Here is a 16,072-nt window from a genome sequence, read left to right on the forward strand (position 1 = left end):
AGCTCCCTGGTGGCCTAGTGATTAGGAGTCCAGGCTTTCACTGCCATGGCCTGGGTTCAGTCCGTGGTCCAGGAACTGAAATCCCACAAGCCATGTGGCACAGCCCGAAAAAAAAAAAAAAAAAAAATGGAGGGAGAGGAGGGAGTTGCTCCTGATGGGCTCTGTTTTCTCTGTGAAGCAGGAAGCAAGGTTATCTGGGCATCTTTCCTGACCCCTCCAGCTTTCATACTCCAGACAGTCACCAGGTCCTGCTGCTCCAACTTGTATGACATTTCTACTTCTCTCCAGCCCTAGGGTCATCAGCATCTTTTGCCAAGATTATGGAAACAGCTTCCTAACTGCTGCCCCACCTTTAGTCTTGCCCCCTCCTCATCACCTTTCCGCACTGCAGTCACGATGGTATCTGTCACTCTTGACTTGTTGTTGCTGTTTAGTTGCTACATCATGTCTGACTCTTTTGCAACCCCATGGACTGTAGCCCACCCAGCTCCTCTGTCCATGAAATTTCCCAGATAACAATACTTTAGTGGGTTGCCATAACTTCCTCCAGGGGATCTTCCCAACCCAGGGATTGAACCCATGTATCCTGCATCTACAGTCCATGGGGTCACAAAGAGTCGGACACGACTGAGTCACTTCACTTCACTTCACTTCACATCCTGCATTGACAGGCAGATTCTTTACCACTGAGCCATCAGGGAAGCCCGCCACTCTGGACTTAAAGCCCTTCAAGACCCTCCTATTTCCCAAGGGTTTCCTATATGCTAGGCAATTTGTTGACCCTTATGAGAGTCAACTCTTATTATCCTCTCTTCTCAGGTAAGAGAAGTGAAGCCTGGAGAAGTTAAGTAATCTGCATAAGATAACGCAGGCAGGAGGTAGAAGATCATCCAACTCCTGTGTCTGTGTTCGTAGCCACTGCACTGCACTGCCTCCCACTCACAATTCTTTAAATATGCCTTAAACTTGCACACCTCTGAGCCTCTACATGTTTTATTCCCTCTGCCTGGAATACAATTTCCTCACCTCTTCACCTGGCCAGCTGCAGATGCCTTTCAGCCTGGTTGGCATCTCCTCTGGAAATCTTCCATAACAGCTGGGTTAGGTGTCCCGTGCTCACATTCCTGCAGTATCCTGTTGCTTGCCCCATTCTAGCACTTACTACACTTATTGGACTTAAAATTGCTTATTTACAGGACTCTATGCCACACGTAACCTTACCCACTTAGGGCAGGAACTGTGTCTTTCTCAGTTATCTCTAGAGGGATGGGGCTTGTAGGATGAGATACACTTGTCTCCCACTATTTGTTGAATTTCACATTGAATGGAGCTGCTGACAGTGAAGTTGGCAGTGGGCCAGAAGGATTCCTAGTCACACCTGAGACAATTTACTGAGGATTTACTGAAAGACAGGGCAGAGAGAGGCAGCAGCCTGGGATGCGGGCTGTCCAAGAGAAGATGTCGGGGTGAAGAGGCATGAGGGAAGAAAGCCTTTTGAGCAGGAAAGGTGGCCAGTGATGTTAGTTGTTGCCCGAACAGGACAGGTGAGCAAAGGACTAAGATTGACCTGCTGCTGCTGCTGCTAATTCACTTCAGTCGAGTCCGACCCTGTGCGACCCCATAGACGGCAGCCCACCAGGCTCCCCCGTCCCTGGGGTTCTCCAGGCAAGAAAACTGGAGTGGGTTGCCATTTCCTTGTCCAGTGCATGAAAGTGAAAAGTGAAAGTGAAGTCGCTCAGTCGTGTCCAACTCTTAGCGACCCCATGGACTGTAGCCTACCAGGCTCCTCCGTCCATGGGATTTTCCAGGCAAGAGTACTGGAGTGGGGTGCCATTGCTTCTCCAAGATTGACCTGCACCTTTTCACTGACCTGCACAATTAGGAGGTTATCAGACATGGCTGAAGTAATGCAAGTTGTAGGAGTAGGGGTGGCAGAGAAACAGAACTGTAGTGAGTTGAGAAGAAAATGGTCTGTGGAGGAACAGAGAGTGTGTAGAAGCTTTGCTGTGAAGTGAGAAAACCAGAAAGGTGACTAGAGGGGGACAGGAGGTAGAGATAAGTGATTTTTGTTTTCTTTTTTTGCTTATTTTTATTTTAGGCTTGGTAAGAATTAAGTAAGTTAACAGAAAAATGCCTAATTAAAGAGACCAGTTGAGGACCCAGGGGAATAGGGAGTAATGGATGGAGTGAGGACCCAAAGGAGACTGGTTTGGTAGGTGTGGAGCTCTGGTAAAGGGGTAAAGAAGGAAAAGAGAAGGATGGATATTCATTCCATAACACGAGAAGAATGAAGAGACTGTGAGGACATTCTTGCCTAATGGCCTATAACTTTTTGCTGAGCCCACAAGTAGATCTCCTGAGAACAGAGGGGAGAGGTCGAAGGGTAAGGAGCTTGGAGTTGTAAATTTCCCAGGCCATTCACAAAATTTAGGCTGTGGACCGTGAGTATGAATGCCAAATTGGACGAAGGTCACCGGAGTCCAGATCACGTGCCTTTCCTGTGAGCCCCAACATATCACGGGTTTAACCTCATCAGAGCACTTTGTACTTTTCAGTAAAATCACCTGGTTGCCTTTCTCTCCACCTCATCAGTCAGCAAGCACCTTGAGAGCAAAGAATATATTTGTTATGTTAACCGCTACCAGTCCTTGTGCCTGGCTAGGACTGGCACCCAGGACATCTGTTTAATTAATTACTGTGTGGAGTTTAGGAAAGTAAAGTGCTTGTTATGAACACAGTGTGTTGAATGGCAATTTAAATAACACTTGTTGAATATCGTAATGTGCCAGGGATGACGCTGGCCAAAATCATGAAAATGGAACAGGTTGATGTTGGAATTGCCTGGCAGCTTGTGGGCAAACAGGAGGGCTTAGTGCAGGAGGGAGTGGCCAGGGAATCAGCACTGGGTCAAGGCAGAGGGGGAAAGACAGGAGGCCTGACCTCAGAGGAAAGGAAGTGACTTAGAAACAATATGAAGACCTTAGAGAATAGTGTGTAAAGCGGGGGGAAGCTAGCAGTCTCCTCTTAATTCCCACTGGAAGCATAATGTAGGGGATGGACTGGTGTTGGGGACAGAGTCAGATCTCAGTTGTGGAAAGATGTACATGGAAGGCATTCTTTGGCCTGAGATGTTTGAAACTTTATCTTGAGGATAATGGGAAACAACTGAAGGGTTTTAAGCAAATCTGCCTGATTTGCATTTTTAAAAGAATCTCACATCACTACACGGAGAATATAGCCAATATTTTGTAATAACTGTAAATGGAGTGTAACCTTTAAAACTGTATACAAAAAATGAAGCACATTTTATTGTAATGATGAAAAAAAATACTTTCACATCGCTGTGGAGATTAGGATGGGGTAAACCTGAAGATCAGTTAGGAGGCTGAAGCAGGGATCCCCGTGAGGGATGGGGGTAAACTACAACAGTAGCAATGGAGATGGAGATACACAATCTGAGGGAGGATTCGATGGTCTAATTGGCAGGAGTCTGGCAACAGTTCTGATGAGGAGGGCAAGAGAGACAGCAAAGATTTCCCTTGAGTGACTAGAGAGTGATAACAGGCACTGAAATAGGACCAACACAGGCACAGGGGCAGGTGGGAGGCCTTGATGATGGGACTCATTGAAGGGTGTATGAAGCCTACCAAGGAAGATGTCTGTGGTCATTTAGTCATGTTCTATGGTTTTTCCAGTAGTCATGTATGGATGTGAGAGTTGGACTATAAAGAAAGTTTAGCGGCGAAGAACTGATGCTTTTGAACTGCGGTGTTAGAAAAGACTCTTGAGAGTCCCTTGGACTACAAGGAGATCTAACCAGTCCATCCTAAAGGAAATCAATCTTGAATATTCATTGGAAGGACTGGTGTTAAAGCTGAAACTCCAGTACTTTGGCCACCTGATGCAAAGAACTGACTCTTTGGAAAAGACCCTGATGCTAGGAAAGATTGAAGGCAGGAGGAGAAGGAGACGACAGAGGATGAGATGGTTGGATGGTATCACCGACTCAATGGACATGAGTTTCAGTAAACTCCAGGAGTTGGTGATGGACAAGGAAGCCTGTCATGCTGCAGTCCATGGAGTCACAAAGAGCTGGACATGACTGAGCGACTGAAGTGATGGATTTGGGAGTCATAAAACCTACAGATGTAATAGGAACTCGAAATTGGTACATTTCTCCCCCATACCCACTGTTTTCTTTAATTCTTTTAAAATTTGTACTTACTGTTTTTTTCAATCATCACCAAATCTCTTTTTTTTTTTTGTGGGAACACCAAGTGGCTTGCAGGCTCTTAGTTCCTCCACCTGGGGTTGAAACCCAGGTCCCAGCAGTAAAAGCACCAAGTCCTCATCACTGGACCATCAAGGAATTCCCATCAAATCTTATTTTGAAGAAAAGTTGAGACAAAAATAAATAAGTGGCTGGAGTCTCTTAATTGAACATAATTGCCCCCCTTTACTTCCCCCTACCTCTCAAAACTTCACAGATTTAACACTAAAGAAATATTAAAAGAAACACAAAAGCTCAGAAAAGGAGGTAGTAGCAGATGAAAGTCAACAGATACTTGGAAGGCAGAAGGCAGGTGGTGAAGCATTACCTGGAGAGAAACTTTGTAAGAAATTACAGACTAAGTGCCAACCAGGGGAGATTACCAACACGAAGCAAATCAGTTCCCCCAGTTTAACCTCAGAGAGGCTTAATGCCTGGGAAGCATGAGTTACCCCAGAAGGTCAGCTTGGAGGCACAGGGTTAAACCCAGGCAATTGGCTGGAGTCCGTGTGCAGAGCCCTTTGTTGCGGCCCCAGAGCTCTGCTCTCAAAAGCCAAAGAATTCTATGGACTTTCTTGGTGGTCCAGTGGTTAAGGATCCGCCTGCCAATGCAGGAGATCCCTGACCCAGGAAGATCCCACATGCCTCAGAGCAACTAAGCCCATGAGCCACAACTATCGAGCCCCTGTTCTGGAGCCTATGCACCACAACAGCTGAAGCCCGAGGGGCCTAGAGCCTGTGCTTTGCAACAAGAGAAGCCGCCACAGCGAGAAGCCCTCGAACCACAGGAGTAGCCCCCTGCCCCCTGCAACACGAGAGCAGCAATGAACACCCAGCACAGCCAAAACAAAGCCAAGCAACTCTATAAACTGCCTTGCTGCATATGGAGGAACTCTGGAGGCTTCCATACTCAGGGATCTCAAGCAGGGTTTGAAGGGCAGGGAAGAGGTACAGGGTGGAAAACTGCAGGGTGGAGGGAAGATCTATCTACTTCATAGTGACAGCCCCAGGCCCTCCCCTACGCTTCCCCCCAGGATGCCAGCCGCCAGGCACTTAGCACCCCTACCCTCCCATCCTCCCTGTGAAAGTAGAAAATTCTTCTCCAGAGGCCCTGAAAACCCCAGGTGGGGATAGGAAAAAAAGAAAAAACCTCCACTGACATTTAAGGATTTCTCAATGACAAATCTAGTTGTTGCCTGATAAAGAAATTTTTGAGATTTTTCGATGGTGATCCAGTGACTGGGACCCAATGCAGGGGGCCCAGATTTGATCCCTGGTCAGGGAACTAGATCCCATATGCCGCAACTAAGAGTTCACCTGCTGCACTTAAAGATCCTATGTGCCACAACTAAGACCCTGTGCAGTCAAATAAATAGTTTTTTAAATCAACTTCCTAAAAAAATTTTTTTTTTCAAAATTGAAGGAGACAGCACCTATTGAAAAGAGCCCACCAAAGTCTCAGTATAATAAATGAAAAAGACCTGCACCAAGGCATATCGTCATACAATTTCAGAAATGGTTTTCAAAGCAACAGGAGTGGAAAAAACAAGCCACAGACAAAGGCACAGGAATCAGAATGATGTCAGATTTCTCAGCAGCAAGCCTAGGGAGGCTCAGTCTAAGGAAGCTTGTTGCTAACCTGGAATCACACACCCAACCAATCTGACATGAGGTCAGAATACTTTCAGACTTTCAAGAACACAGAAAAAATTTCCTTACTAAGAAGCTACTGGAGAATGTGCTTCAACAAAATGAGAGAGTAAACCAAAGAAGATGAGGTGGACCCAGAAAATAGGGCGATGGACAGAGAAGACTAGAAAAAGGAAATCCCAGGACAACATTTGTGTACCAGGCTTAGCAAACAGTCAGTCCAAACTGGAACAGAAAGACAAAAAGTTCATGAGAGAGAGGTCTTCAGGGGAAAGATGGGACTGATCAGTTAGAGGTTGAGCATTTAGGAAGATTGTTGCTATGTGTTTGAACTATTTGGAAGAAAACAACTCTAGTACTTAGAAAATTAAACAGTTGAAAAAATAATTACTAACTCCAGATAAAACCAGCTTTGAGAAGGAAAACATAATAGTAGTTTACAGCTTGAGTGAACAGTGTTTATATACATGATCAGTAATGTAAACACTATATATAGATTAACTATAAATTGTGGAAAACTATATGGTGAGAATGAGGGGAGGACAATAGGGCTTAGAGTGGAGTAAGAGAGCTAACTCCTCAGAATTAGAAATAAATATTGCCTAAAATTGATGAATCAGGTAGTAGTAATTATTAGTTTGTGAGAGCTGCCCTGTTACAGAGTAACACAGACCAGGTGGCTTAAACAATAGAAATTTGTTCTCATGGTTCTGCACCTCAGATAAAGGTGTCCAAGATCAAGGTGTCAGAGGATTGGCTTCTCCTGAGGCCTCTCTCCTTGGCCTGATGGCCACCTTCAGGCGTCTTAGATGGTCTTCCCTCTTCACGTGTCAGTGTCCTAAGCTCCATTTATAAGGATACCAGTTATGTTGGATCAGAGCCCACCCCAATGACTTCATTAACTCAGTTACCTCCTTAAAGACCCTCTCTCTAAGGACTTCCCTGTGGCTAATCCCAGTGATTGAGACTCCACACTTCGACTGCAGGAGACATGGGTTCAATCCCTGGTCCGGGAAGTAAGATCCCACACGCCACATGGTGCCACCAAAGAAAATAAAGAAAAAATTAAAAAGCAAACAACAACAAAAAATGCAACTCTGATTTGGAAATAAGTAAATAAATAAAAATAAAGACCCTGTCTCTAAACAGAGTCACATTCTGAGGTACTGGGAACTAGGGCTTCAACATATGAATCTGTTGAATTCAGCCTGTAGCAAGTAGTATAAACTCATTATTTGGACATATAGAGGTGGCACCAGAAGAAATAACCAGAAGAGTTGAAAGTGGTTGCCTCTGGAGTGAGACTGAGGATGGCAAAGGGGAGGCAAGTGTTATCACCTTTTTACTTTTTACTAGATATCAGGTGGGCAGCCAGGCCTTGAGCCCAGTCTGGCTCTAAACCCAGTGTTCTTCCCATCTACCATAAGGTTAGGAGCTCCTCCAGGCCACGGCCGTGCCTCATGCCTCTCCTCGCTGCCCTCAGCACCTTGCACAGCCCTTGACTACATGGGTGTGACTTACAACTCTATCACTATAACCGTTAAAGCCACTGGTGACCTAAACAGAAAGGAAATCTTAAAAAAGAGTATATATGTATATGTATAACTAATTCACTGCACTGTACAGCAGAAATTAAGACAGCATTGTAAAGCAACTATCCTCCAATAAAAAAATTTTTTTAATTTAAAAAGCTGCCATTTGTCAAGTTCTTTTCCTGTTTAAAAAAAAAAAAAAGAAGAAGAAACTGGACACAGCGCTGTGAGCTGGGTGCCCTGGAGCAGACTTAGCTATGGAAGGTAAACCATTGGTGATATCCGAACAGAAGACTGCAGTGGTGTATGGAGTCCCCACCCAGCTGGTTTGCACAGCCTTCAGCAGCCGCATCCTGGTGATGGTGACCCAGTTGGGGAAGATGGGTACTCTGGTCTCCCTGGAACCCAGCAGTGTGACCAGTGACATCAGCAAGCCTGTGCTGACCACTAAAGTCCTCCTCGGGAAGGATGAGCCTCCCATCCATGTCTTCACAAAGAGCCTGGTGGCATTTGTTTCTCACGAAGCTGGAAAACAGTGCCATTCTCCTCGCCCTGGCCGTGAAGGACGAGAGCATGGAGGTGATGAAGACCCTGAAGAAGGTGATCCGGACACGCCAGGCGTGGTGACCTTGGAGCGGCGCCCCCTGCTGTCCAGGAGGGCCACGAGGCAACTCAGACACCTCCTCAAGGATTTGAAGGCCCTGCTTTAGTTAGAAGGAGGAACTCTCTCTGGCTTTGGCCCTTAAAGGTGGAATAAACACAAACATCTCTGGCTGACCTTGGTTTGGAGGCTGACGTCCCCCCTGGAGGGAGGACGGGAAACATGTCCTGAGAATGTTGTGAGTCCTCCTCCCCAGGTCCAGACAGCTGCACATGTGTGAGAATTGATGGAATGAGTCATGGACCTCAATTGTTGGGGGAAACTTTTTTTTTAATGAAAAATAAATGCATCCTCCCCCCCGAAAAAAAAGAAGAAGAAACCAATAGAGGAAGACAGATCCAAGGAAACCTAAAGGGACCATAATGTGGAGCTTCCAGCTGAAAGTTTCCCATCTGCAGTGTTCTAGAATTGCCGGGTGCATCTCTGATAGCACTCTGAGTTTTCATCCTAGAAAGGGTCCATCCACGGCAGGGGAGGGGCACGAATGTTTTCCTGCCGATGGCGGTGTTTCAGCCCCTCCCTCCTGGGGTCTAGTATAGCCAATGCATCCCCATTTACTTGAGGCCAATTTGGCTGTTAAAAGTGGCCGTGGCCTCTGTAAGTTATTCTCAGACTTGGGGCTGTAATGTCATTCACAGTGATGGATGCCTGATCCCATGAGAGGTTTTGGTCATTTTTGTGTTTCAGTTGATCCACAGTTATTCACCTGGATGTTAATGCTGACCGGCTATCTTGGTTGACTCCATCCCTGAGACTACGTGGACGCCCTTCCTGGAAGAACATACCCAGTGCCCTGTGGGGTGCAGTGGAGGTTGGTGTGTATGTATGTCTGTCTTAGCAGGCCTCAGATTATTGCTTCCTAATAAAATTCTGATAGCTGGGCCCCATCAATATCTCAAATACATGTGAGGAAACGTTAATTTAGAATCAATTTTAGGATGTTTCAGACTGTAAAGTCCTTTTAACTAGATCTCTGGCGAAGATGTAGGAGCACTTTATGGGACTGTAAATTTCATGTTGAACCGTCTTCGTGAAATACACATCTCCCCTACCCACAAGCTGTTCTCTCCATATCAATCATGGCCCTGCAAGTAATGTTTCACAAATATTCTGTAAATCACAGAAAACCCCATGATAATGTGAAATATGACTTTCACTTGTCTGTTAGACAAAAGAATCACACATGCCTCTCTCCCATCAGCACTAACATTTGTTATGGATAATAACACTTTCAATCACAACTATTTTTGGAAAACGGGTTTATTTTAAACCTTCCCTCCCCCACTGAAAACACTCTCCCAAGGACACAGACTCCTACAAACCACAGCCCATTAATCCAACTATGGAATGAGAACTTTTTCTTCCCACTAACTTAAAAAAAAAATTATTTTTAAAAGAGTTAGCCTCAAAGCCAAGGCATAAGGTTGAGTAGCGTTTTACCTTGGCTGATTGGTGTAAGAGGGGGCTGGGCCTCTAAAGGCCCAGTCTCTGATGCTGTGTGCAGTGAGGACTGAGAGAGGCCAGATTTTCCTCCAGCATCTTCGTATCCACTGAAGCCTGTGGTCCTTTTAGTCACTGGCACCAGCAGAGAAGCCGAAGAGCTGCAAATGTATTTTCTTGACTCCATGACAAGACAGCTGGATCCTCCCTGCTTGAGCAGCAGGTGGCCAGTCCAGAGGTGCCTGCCTCCAGCTGACTGCTAGGAAAGCAAAACCTCCAGCATAACTACAGGCCTTGCATGGTTCTGAATACTGTGGTAACCTGTCTGTTTTCCCTTCCTGTAGCCAGCTTCAGGACTGATGGATCATGACTTCTATAAAGGAGCAGGCAGCAATCAGCCGGCTCTTGAGTTTTTTACAGGATTGGGACAACGCTGGCAAAGTCGCCAGGAATAACATCCTCAACAATTTCATTGAAGCCAACCAAGGCAAGACTGCCCCTGAGCTGGAGCAGGAGTTTTCCCAGGGAGCTAGCTTGTTCCTGGTCCGCCTGACCACCTGGCTGAGACTCACGTATCCTTTGCTGAACAGGAAGACAGTTAGGTAATCTTCAAAAGAGAAAAGGAATGGAGACTGTTGGGGGAACGCTTGCCCTGACTATCGCTCAGATTTTAGAACAGGACATAATAGTGATCAAAATACCGTCCCCGAAATCAAGAACTCCCTCAGCATCCTGTCTTTCCAGCCTATAAATATATCCTCATTCTCTCTGCTAACCTCTGTTGCTCCCATCAGAGCTGAAGTGGGTGTTCTTTGTCTAGGATCAATCTTCTATCTGTACTATGCTTGAATCCCCTCCTGTCTCCCCAAGGATTTATTCATTCTCTCCTATAGACTTTACTTTTGCCTCATTACCAGGTTTTTACAATATATATATACATATATATTTTTTAATTTATTTGGCTGTACTGGATCTTAGTTGCAGCATTTGGGATCTTTAGTTGTGGCATGTGGGATCTAGTTCCCTGACCAGGGATGGAACCTGGGCTCATTGCATTGGGAGCACAGAGTCTTAGCCACTGGACCACCAGGGAAGTTCATCCTTACCAGCTTTTTCATCAGCATTTATGTGTGCTCAAATCTCTTCTAACTTAAAAACTGAAATTCAGTCCTTGCTGGAACCTATATTCCACCTTGCTTCTGCCCTTTGTGCTGAAGCTTGTGGAAAAGGCTGTTGACCTTCCCCACCTCCTTTCTCCTCCACCCACTGCAGTCTGACTTCTGACTCCTCCGCTCCACTGATGCAGGTCTTGCCAAGGTTACCAATGCTTTTCTAACTGTGAAACCCAGTGACCACATCCTCAGTCCTTACACAAGACCTCTCAGTGGGATTTGTCACACAAACCATTCCCACTTCTCAAAACACTGTTCCCTAAAACTAATGTAATGTTTATGTAAATTGTACCTCAATTTTAAAAAAGGAAAGAAAAAGAAGCCCTGTAGACCACATCACCAAACACACACACACACACACTCACACACACACACTCTTCCTGTGGTTTCTGTGATACCAGTTCTCTTGGTTTTCTCCTTTCTTTCTGTCCATCCTGCTGCTCTTCAGCCACCCCTTAAACTTTGGTGTTCTATGGGACTCTAGGCACAGCCATCTTCTCTGCTCACTCTCAGATTCTCCCGAAGTGATCTAACCACTGTCAGGATGTCGCCATCACTCCAGTTTAAGGACTCTCAGTTGTGTCCCCCGCCCACATTTCTCTGGAATCTGAGTTTCATATCTTTTAACCTAACTGCCCCCTCTACTTGTCTCCCACAGAAGGACTCTCATGTCTCTGGCTTGGGAAGCTAGGTGAATGGGGTGTCATTACATGGGAAGAAAATACAAGGAGAGGAATGAGTTTGGAGTGGATGTGTTTGATTTGGGACATGTTGTGTTTGAGGTGCTGTGCTCAGGAGCCCCAGCAGCAGATGGGGGCCAAAGACAGATGTAGTCCCCATCACGGTGATAGTTTGAGTGGCGGGTGGCAGCACTCCATGAATTCATCTCAAACCTTTTCTTTTACTTATTTATTATTTATGGATTTTTGGCTGAGCTTGGTCCTCCCTGCTGTGTACAGGCTTCCTTTTCGTTGCGGTGAGCGGGGGCTACTCTTTGTTGCGGTGCACGGGCTTGCCATTGCCATAGCTTCTCTAGTTGTGGAGCACAGGCTTTAGGCACACAGGCTCAGTAGCTGCAGTTCACGGGCTCTAGAGCGCAGCTCAGTAGTTGAGGTGCAGGGACTTAGTTTCTCCATGGCATGAATCTTCCCAGATCGGGGACTGAACCCATGTCCCCTGCTTTGGTAGGTGGATTCTTATCCAGTGTACCACCAGGGAAGTCCTCAGACCTTTTTCTTATGTATTTTTCTCTTTGCCTGAACCCTCTCCCTTAAACCTCCTCTTTATTTGACCAATCCCTCTCTATTATTCAGGTCTCAATCCAGGCATTACTTTCTTAGGAAGCCCTTTTCAGAGTCCCAGACTAGTTTATGTTCCCCTGTTAAATATATTCATGGTGCTTAACGTCTTATTATTACCTGAGATATTGATCTCTCTTCCTCCACTGGACTGTAAACTCGACAAGGGCAGGAATTGCATCTGTTCTACTCATGTCTGTATTTCTAACACCTAGCACATGCCTGGCACATAAAGGGTGCTTAACACATGTTTGTTGAACAAGGGAATGACTGAACCAGAGAACCTGCAACTAAGCAGAACTAAAGACTTAGGTAACCACAGCTTTCTTTTTTTACAATTAATCATTGATAAAATTATTAATCAGACTCAGACCTAGGACAGAGTCCAAAGGGAGTCCTCTGAATACATCTTTGGGTTAACCCCAACGTTCTTAGACATTAATGTGCATAAAACAGGTTTAAAATGCAGATAACAAGTCTATTCCCCCCACACGACCCCCAGGTTTTGATTTAGTAGATTGAGGGTGAGTCCTTGGAGTCTTGGTCAAAAAAACGCTGGGTGACTCTGATGCCAGTGATCCACAAGTGGTGTTTTGAAAAACATCAGCACTACCATCTGACTTTGTCCCCTCAACTCGTGGCACTAACCTCACCAGGGCTGTCACTAACCTGACAACATTTTCCATTCGACCAAAGGGTGACGCAAGTAAGGCAGAGTCATACGTGTTCAGAGTCAGATCCTAGCTTTATTTAAAACTGTGATATTGATTGATTGATAAATGTGGGCCATTTTTAAAGTCTATTGAATTTGTTACAATGTTGTTTCTGTTGTTCGTGTTCTGGTTTTTTTTTTTTGGCCATAAGGCATAATGGCATCCTAGCTGCCCCACCCGGGACTGAACCCTTATCCCCTGCATTGGAAGGTGAAGTCTTAACCACTTGACCACCAGGGAAGTCCCCAAACTTTAATTCTTTATTCATCGTGGATATTTGTATTATTTTTCTTTTTTTTAATAGTGCAGGAAATATTATTTGGTCACTGAGTCTTTTGATAGCCCCTTAAATTTCATACTTCAGGGAATTCCCTAGCACTTAGGTTAAGATTCTACACTTTCTCTGCCCAGGGTGTGGGTTCAATCCCTGCTCAAGGAACTAAGATCCTGCAAGCCACATAGCATAGCCAAAAAAAAAAAAAAAAATCCTACCAGAAGAAAGTGAACCACTCACCTCATACCCAAGCCCTGGCTCTGCTTGATCACTGCCCCTTGTAAAGCTCTCCTCTCCTCTCCCTTCTATCACTGTTTCTCAATAACCATTACAGAGTCTTTCCTCAGCTCAGTTCAGTTGCTCAGTCGTGTCCAAATCTTTGCAACCCCCATGGACTACAGCACACCAGGTTTCCCTGTCTATCACCAACTTCCAGAGCTTGCTCAAACTCATGTCCATCAAGTCGGTGATGCCATCCTCCGTCATCCCCTTCTCCTCCTGCTTCAATCTTTCCCAGAAACAAGGTCTTTTCCAATGAGTCAGTTCTTTGCTTCGGGTAGCCAAAGTATTGGAGCTTCAGCTTCAGCATCAGTCCTTCCAATGAATATTCAGGACTGATTTCCTTTAGGATTGACTGGTTTGATCTCCTTGCAGTACAAGGGACTCTCAAGAGTCTTCTCCAACACCACAGTTCAAAAACATCAATTCTTTGGCACTCAGCTTTCTTTATAGTCCAACTCTCACATCCATACATGACTACTAGAAAAACCATAGCTTTGATTAGACAGACCTTTGTCAGCAAAGTAATGTCTCCACTTTTTAATATGCTGTCTAGGTTGGTCATAGCTTTTCTTCCAAGAAGCAAGTGTCTTTTAATCTCAAGGCTGCAGTCACCATCTACAGTGATTTTGGAGCCCAAAAAAATAAAGTCTGTCACTGTTTCCATTGTTTCCCCATCTAATTGCCATGAAGTGATGGGACCAGATGCCATGATCTTAGTTTTCTGAATGTTGAGTTTTAAGCCAACTTTGTCACTCTCCTCTTTCACTTTCATCAAGAAGCTCTTTAGTTCCTCTTTGCTTTCTGCCATAATGGTGATGTCATCTGCGTATCTGAGGTTATTGATATTTCTCCTGGCAATCTTGACTCCAGCTTGTGCTTCATCCAGCCTGGCATTTTGCATGATATATTCTGCATCTAAATCAAATAAACAGGGTGACAATATACAGCCTTGATGTACTCTTCTCCCAATTTGGAACCAGTCTGCTGTTCCATGTCCAGTTCTAACCGTTGCTTCTTGACCTGCATACAGATTTCTCAGGAGGCAGGTCAGGTGGTCTGGTATGCCCATCTCTTGAAGAATTTTCCACAGTTTGTTATGATCCACACAGTCAAAGGCTATGGCGTAGTCAGTAAAGCAGAAGTAGATGTCTTTCTGGAACTCTCTTGCTTTTTCGATGATCCAGTGGATGTTGACAACTTGATCTCTGGTTCCTCTGCTTTTTCTAAATCCAGCTTGACCATCTGGAAGTTCTACCACCCCTTAAATGTTAGTATTTCCAAGAATTCTCTCTTCAGCCCTCTTCTTTTCTTCCTCAATCATTGCGCTGGTTAACTGAGGCATTGTATCATTTTTCTCCATATCCTAAGTATCAATCAGTGCACCAGACATTTCGTGGACACTCAGTCAATGCTTATTGAATGAACAACATGTTTGTTTGTTTGTTTTGTCATGCTGCACAGCTCGTGGGATCTCATTTCCCCACCAGAGACTGAACCCAGGCCACAGCAGTGAAAGTGTGGAGTCCTAACCACTAGGCCACCAGGGAGCTCCTGAACCACGCTTTTAATATATAGTTGTATATTCAGTTTCTACACCTGAAATTTATAATTTCCTAACTTTTTGCGACCTCGTCACACAACAGAGAAAACAGACTGAAGACACATAGCATTTTGAATCAGTGACCCCACCCCTACCCCACTACTCTCCAGCCCTCCAGTCATGGTGGATTTGAAGGAAAACAAATCAGTATAACTTCATCATGTTTTATAGAATTGACTGCCACCTCCTTCCACATTAGCTTCAAACCCCTTTTTGAAACTTGAACTTCCAGAACTGTTCAGTAAAACTAAGGATGTATATATTATAATGACAAAAATGATTAGTTACTATATATTGAGTCTTTTTATGCTCTAAGCACTGAACTCTGTGTACCATATGAATATCTCATTTGAGCCTCATAGGTGATTGGTATTGACCCATTTTATAGATTAGAAGGATGAGCCTTGAAAAGGTTGAATAATTTACTAGTAGGCACAGAGATGGGGAGGGCATGGCAACCCACTCCAGTTTTCTTGCCTGGAGAATCCCCATGGACTGAGGAGCCTGGAGGGCTACAGTCCATGGGGTTGCAAAGACTTGGACATGACTGAGTGACTAAGCACAGCACAGCACAGCTACACAGATAAACACTGGCCCCAGATCCAGACACCATCCACTGTACCTCAGGGTCTCCCACGGTCCCACTTCCAACACCATCTAAGGAGACCGTCCAGGCAGGATGGCCTGACAGTAAGAACTCGGACTCTGAGTCAGGCTGCCTAGGTTCAAATACCAGTTCCATCAGTGAACCTGGGGACCTTGACATTATAACCTGTCTGCGTTACCTCCTCATGAAGAAAGCAGAAACACTGATAGCATCCACTGCAGGGTGCAGTGGCAGCTAACTGAGACCAGGCAGGCAAAGCCGTTAGCACAGGGCCTGGCACACAATGAATGCTTAGCACTTGCTAGCTCCCGCTGATAGCTTGGCAGAAGTGGCAAACTTCTGGAACTAATTGCTGGAAATAATGGACCAGAAATACATATAGTGAGTGGTTATGATAATAAGGCTAGCCTGGGACAGAGGAAAAAGAAGCTGCCAAAAGTTGGTCAGCCCGCACTGAGGAGGCATGGGGCAGGAATGGGGGCAGGGGTTTCAGGGAAGCAGGGTGATGAGCTGGTAGCCTGGCCCCCAGCTACAATGGCAGCAGGCAGGGGAGCCTGGCTCCAGAGCAAACAC

The 16,072-nt window shown here is 45.3% G+C and overlaps 1 protein-coding gene and 1 pseudogene across 26 annotated transcripts in view; both read left to right on the top strand.

The window, feature by feature from the left end:
• The window catches only part of ARMH1 (armadillo like helical domain containing 1), a 59,110-nt gene that overhangs the window by 6,757 nt on the left and 36,281 nt on the right, over positions 1-16,072 (top strand). For 16 of the 26 annotated variants that reach the window (XM_069589977.1, XM_069589834.1, XM_069589889.1 and 13 more), the window contains 2 exons: positions 8,801-8,924; positions 9,898-10,125. In XM_069589977.1, the coding sequence (XP_069446078.1) occupies positions 9,920-10,125 (206 nt within the window). In that variant the 5' untranslated portion in view covers positions 8,801-8,924; positions 9,898-9,919. Of the gene's footprint in view, positions 1-3,453; positions 4,169-8,800; positions 8,925-9,897; positions 10,156-16,072 lie in introns of those variants that run through there. The other 10 variants (XR_011257043.1, XM_069589920.1, XM_069590025.1 and 7 more) reach the window with 3 other exon arrangements.
• On the top strand, positions 7,647-8,079 carry LOC138440621 (proteasome assembly chaperone 3 pseudogene; annotated as a pseudogene).

This window comes from Ovis canadensis, chromosome 1 (genome assembly GCF_042477335.2).
Source record: "Ovis canadensis isolate MfBH-ARS-UI-01 breed Bighorn chromosome 1, ARS-UI_OviCan_v2, whole genome shotgun sequence".
In the NCBI taxonomy this organism is placed as follows: Eukaryota; Metazoa; Chordata; class Mammalia; order Artiodactyla; family Bovidae; genus Ovis; species Ovis canadensis.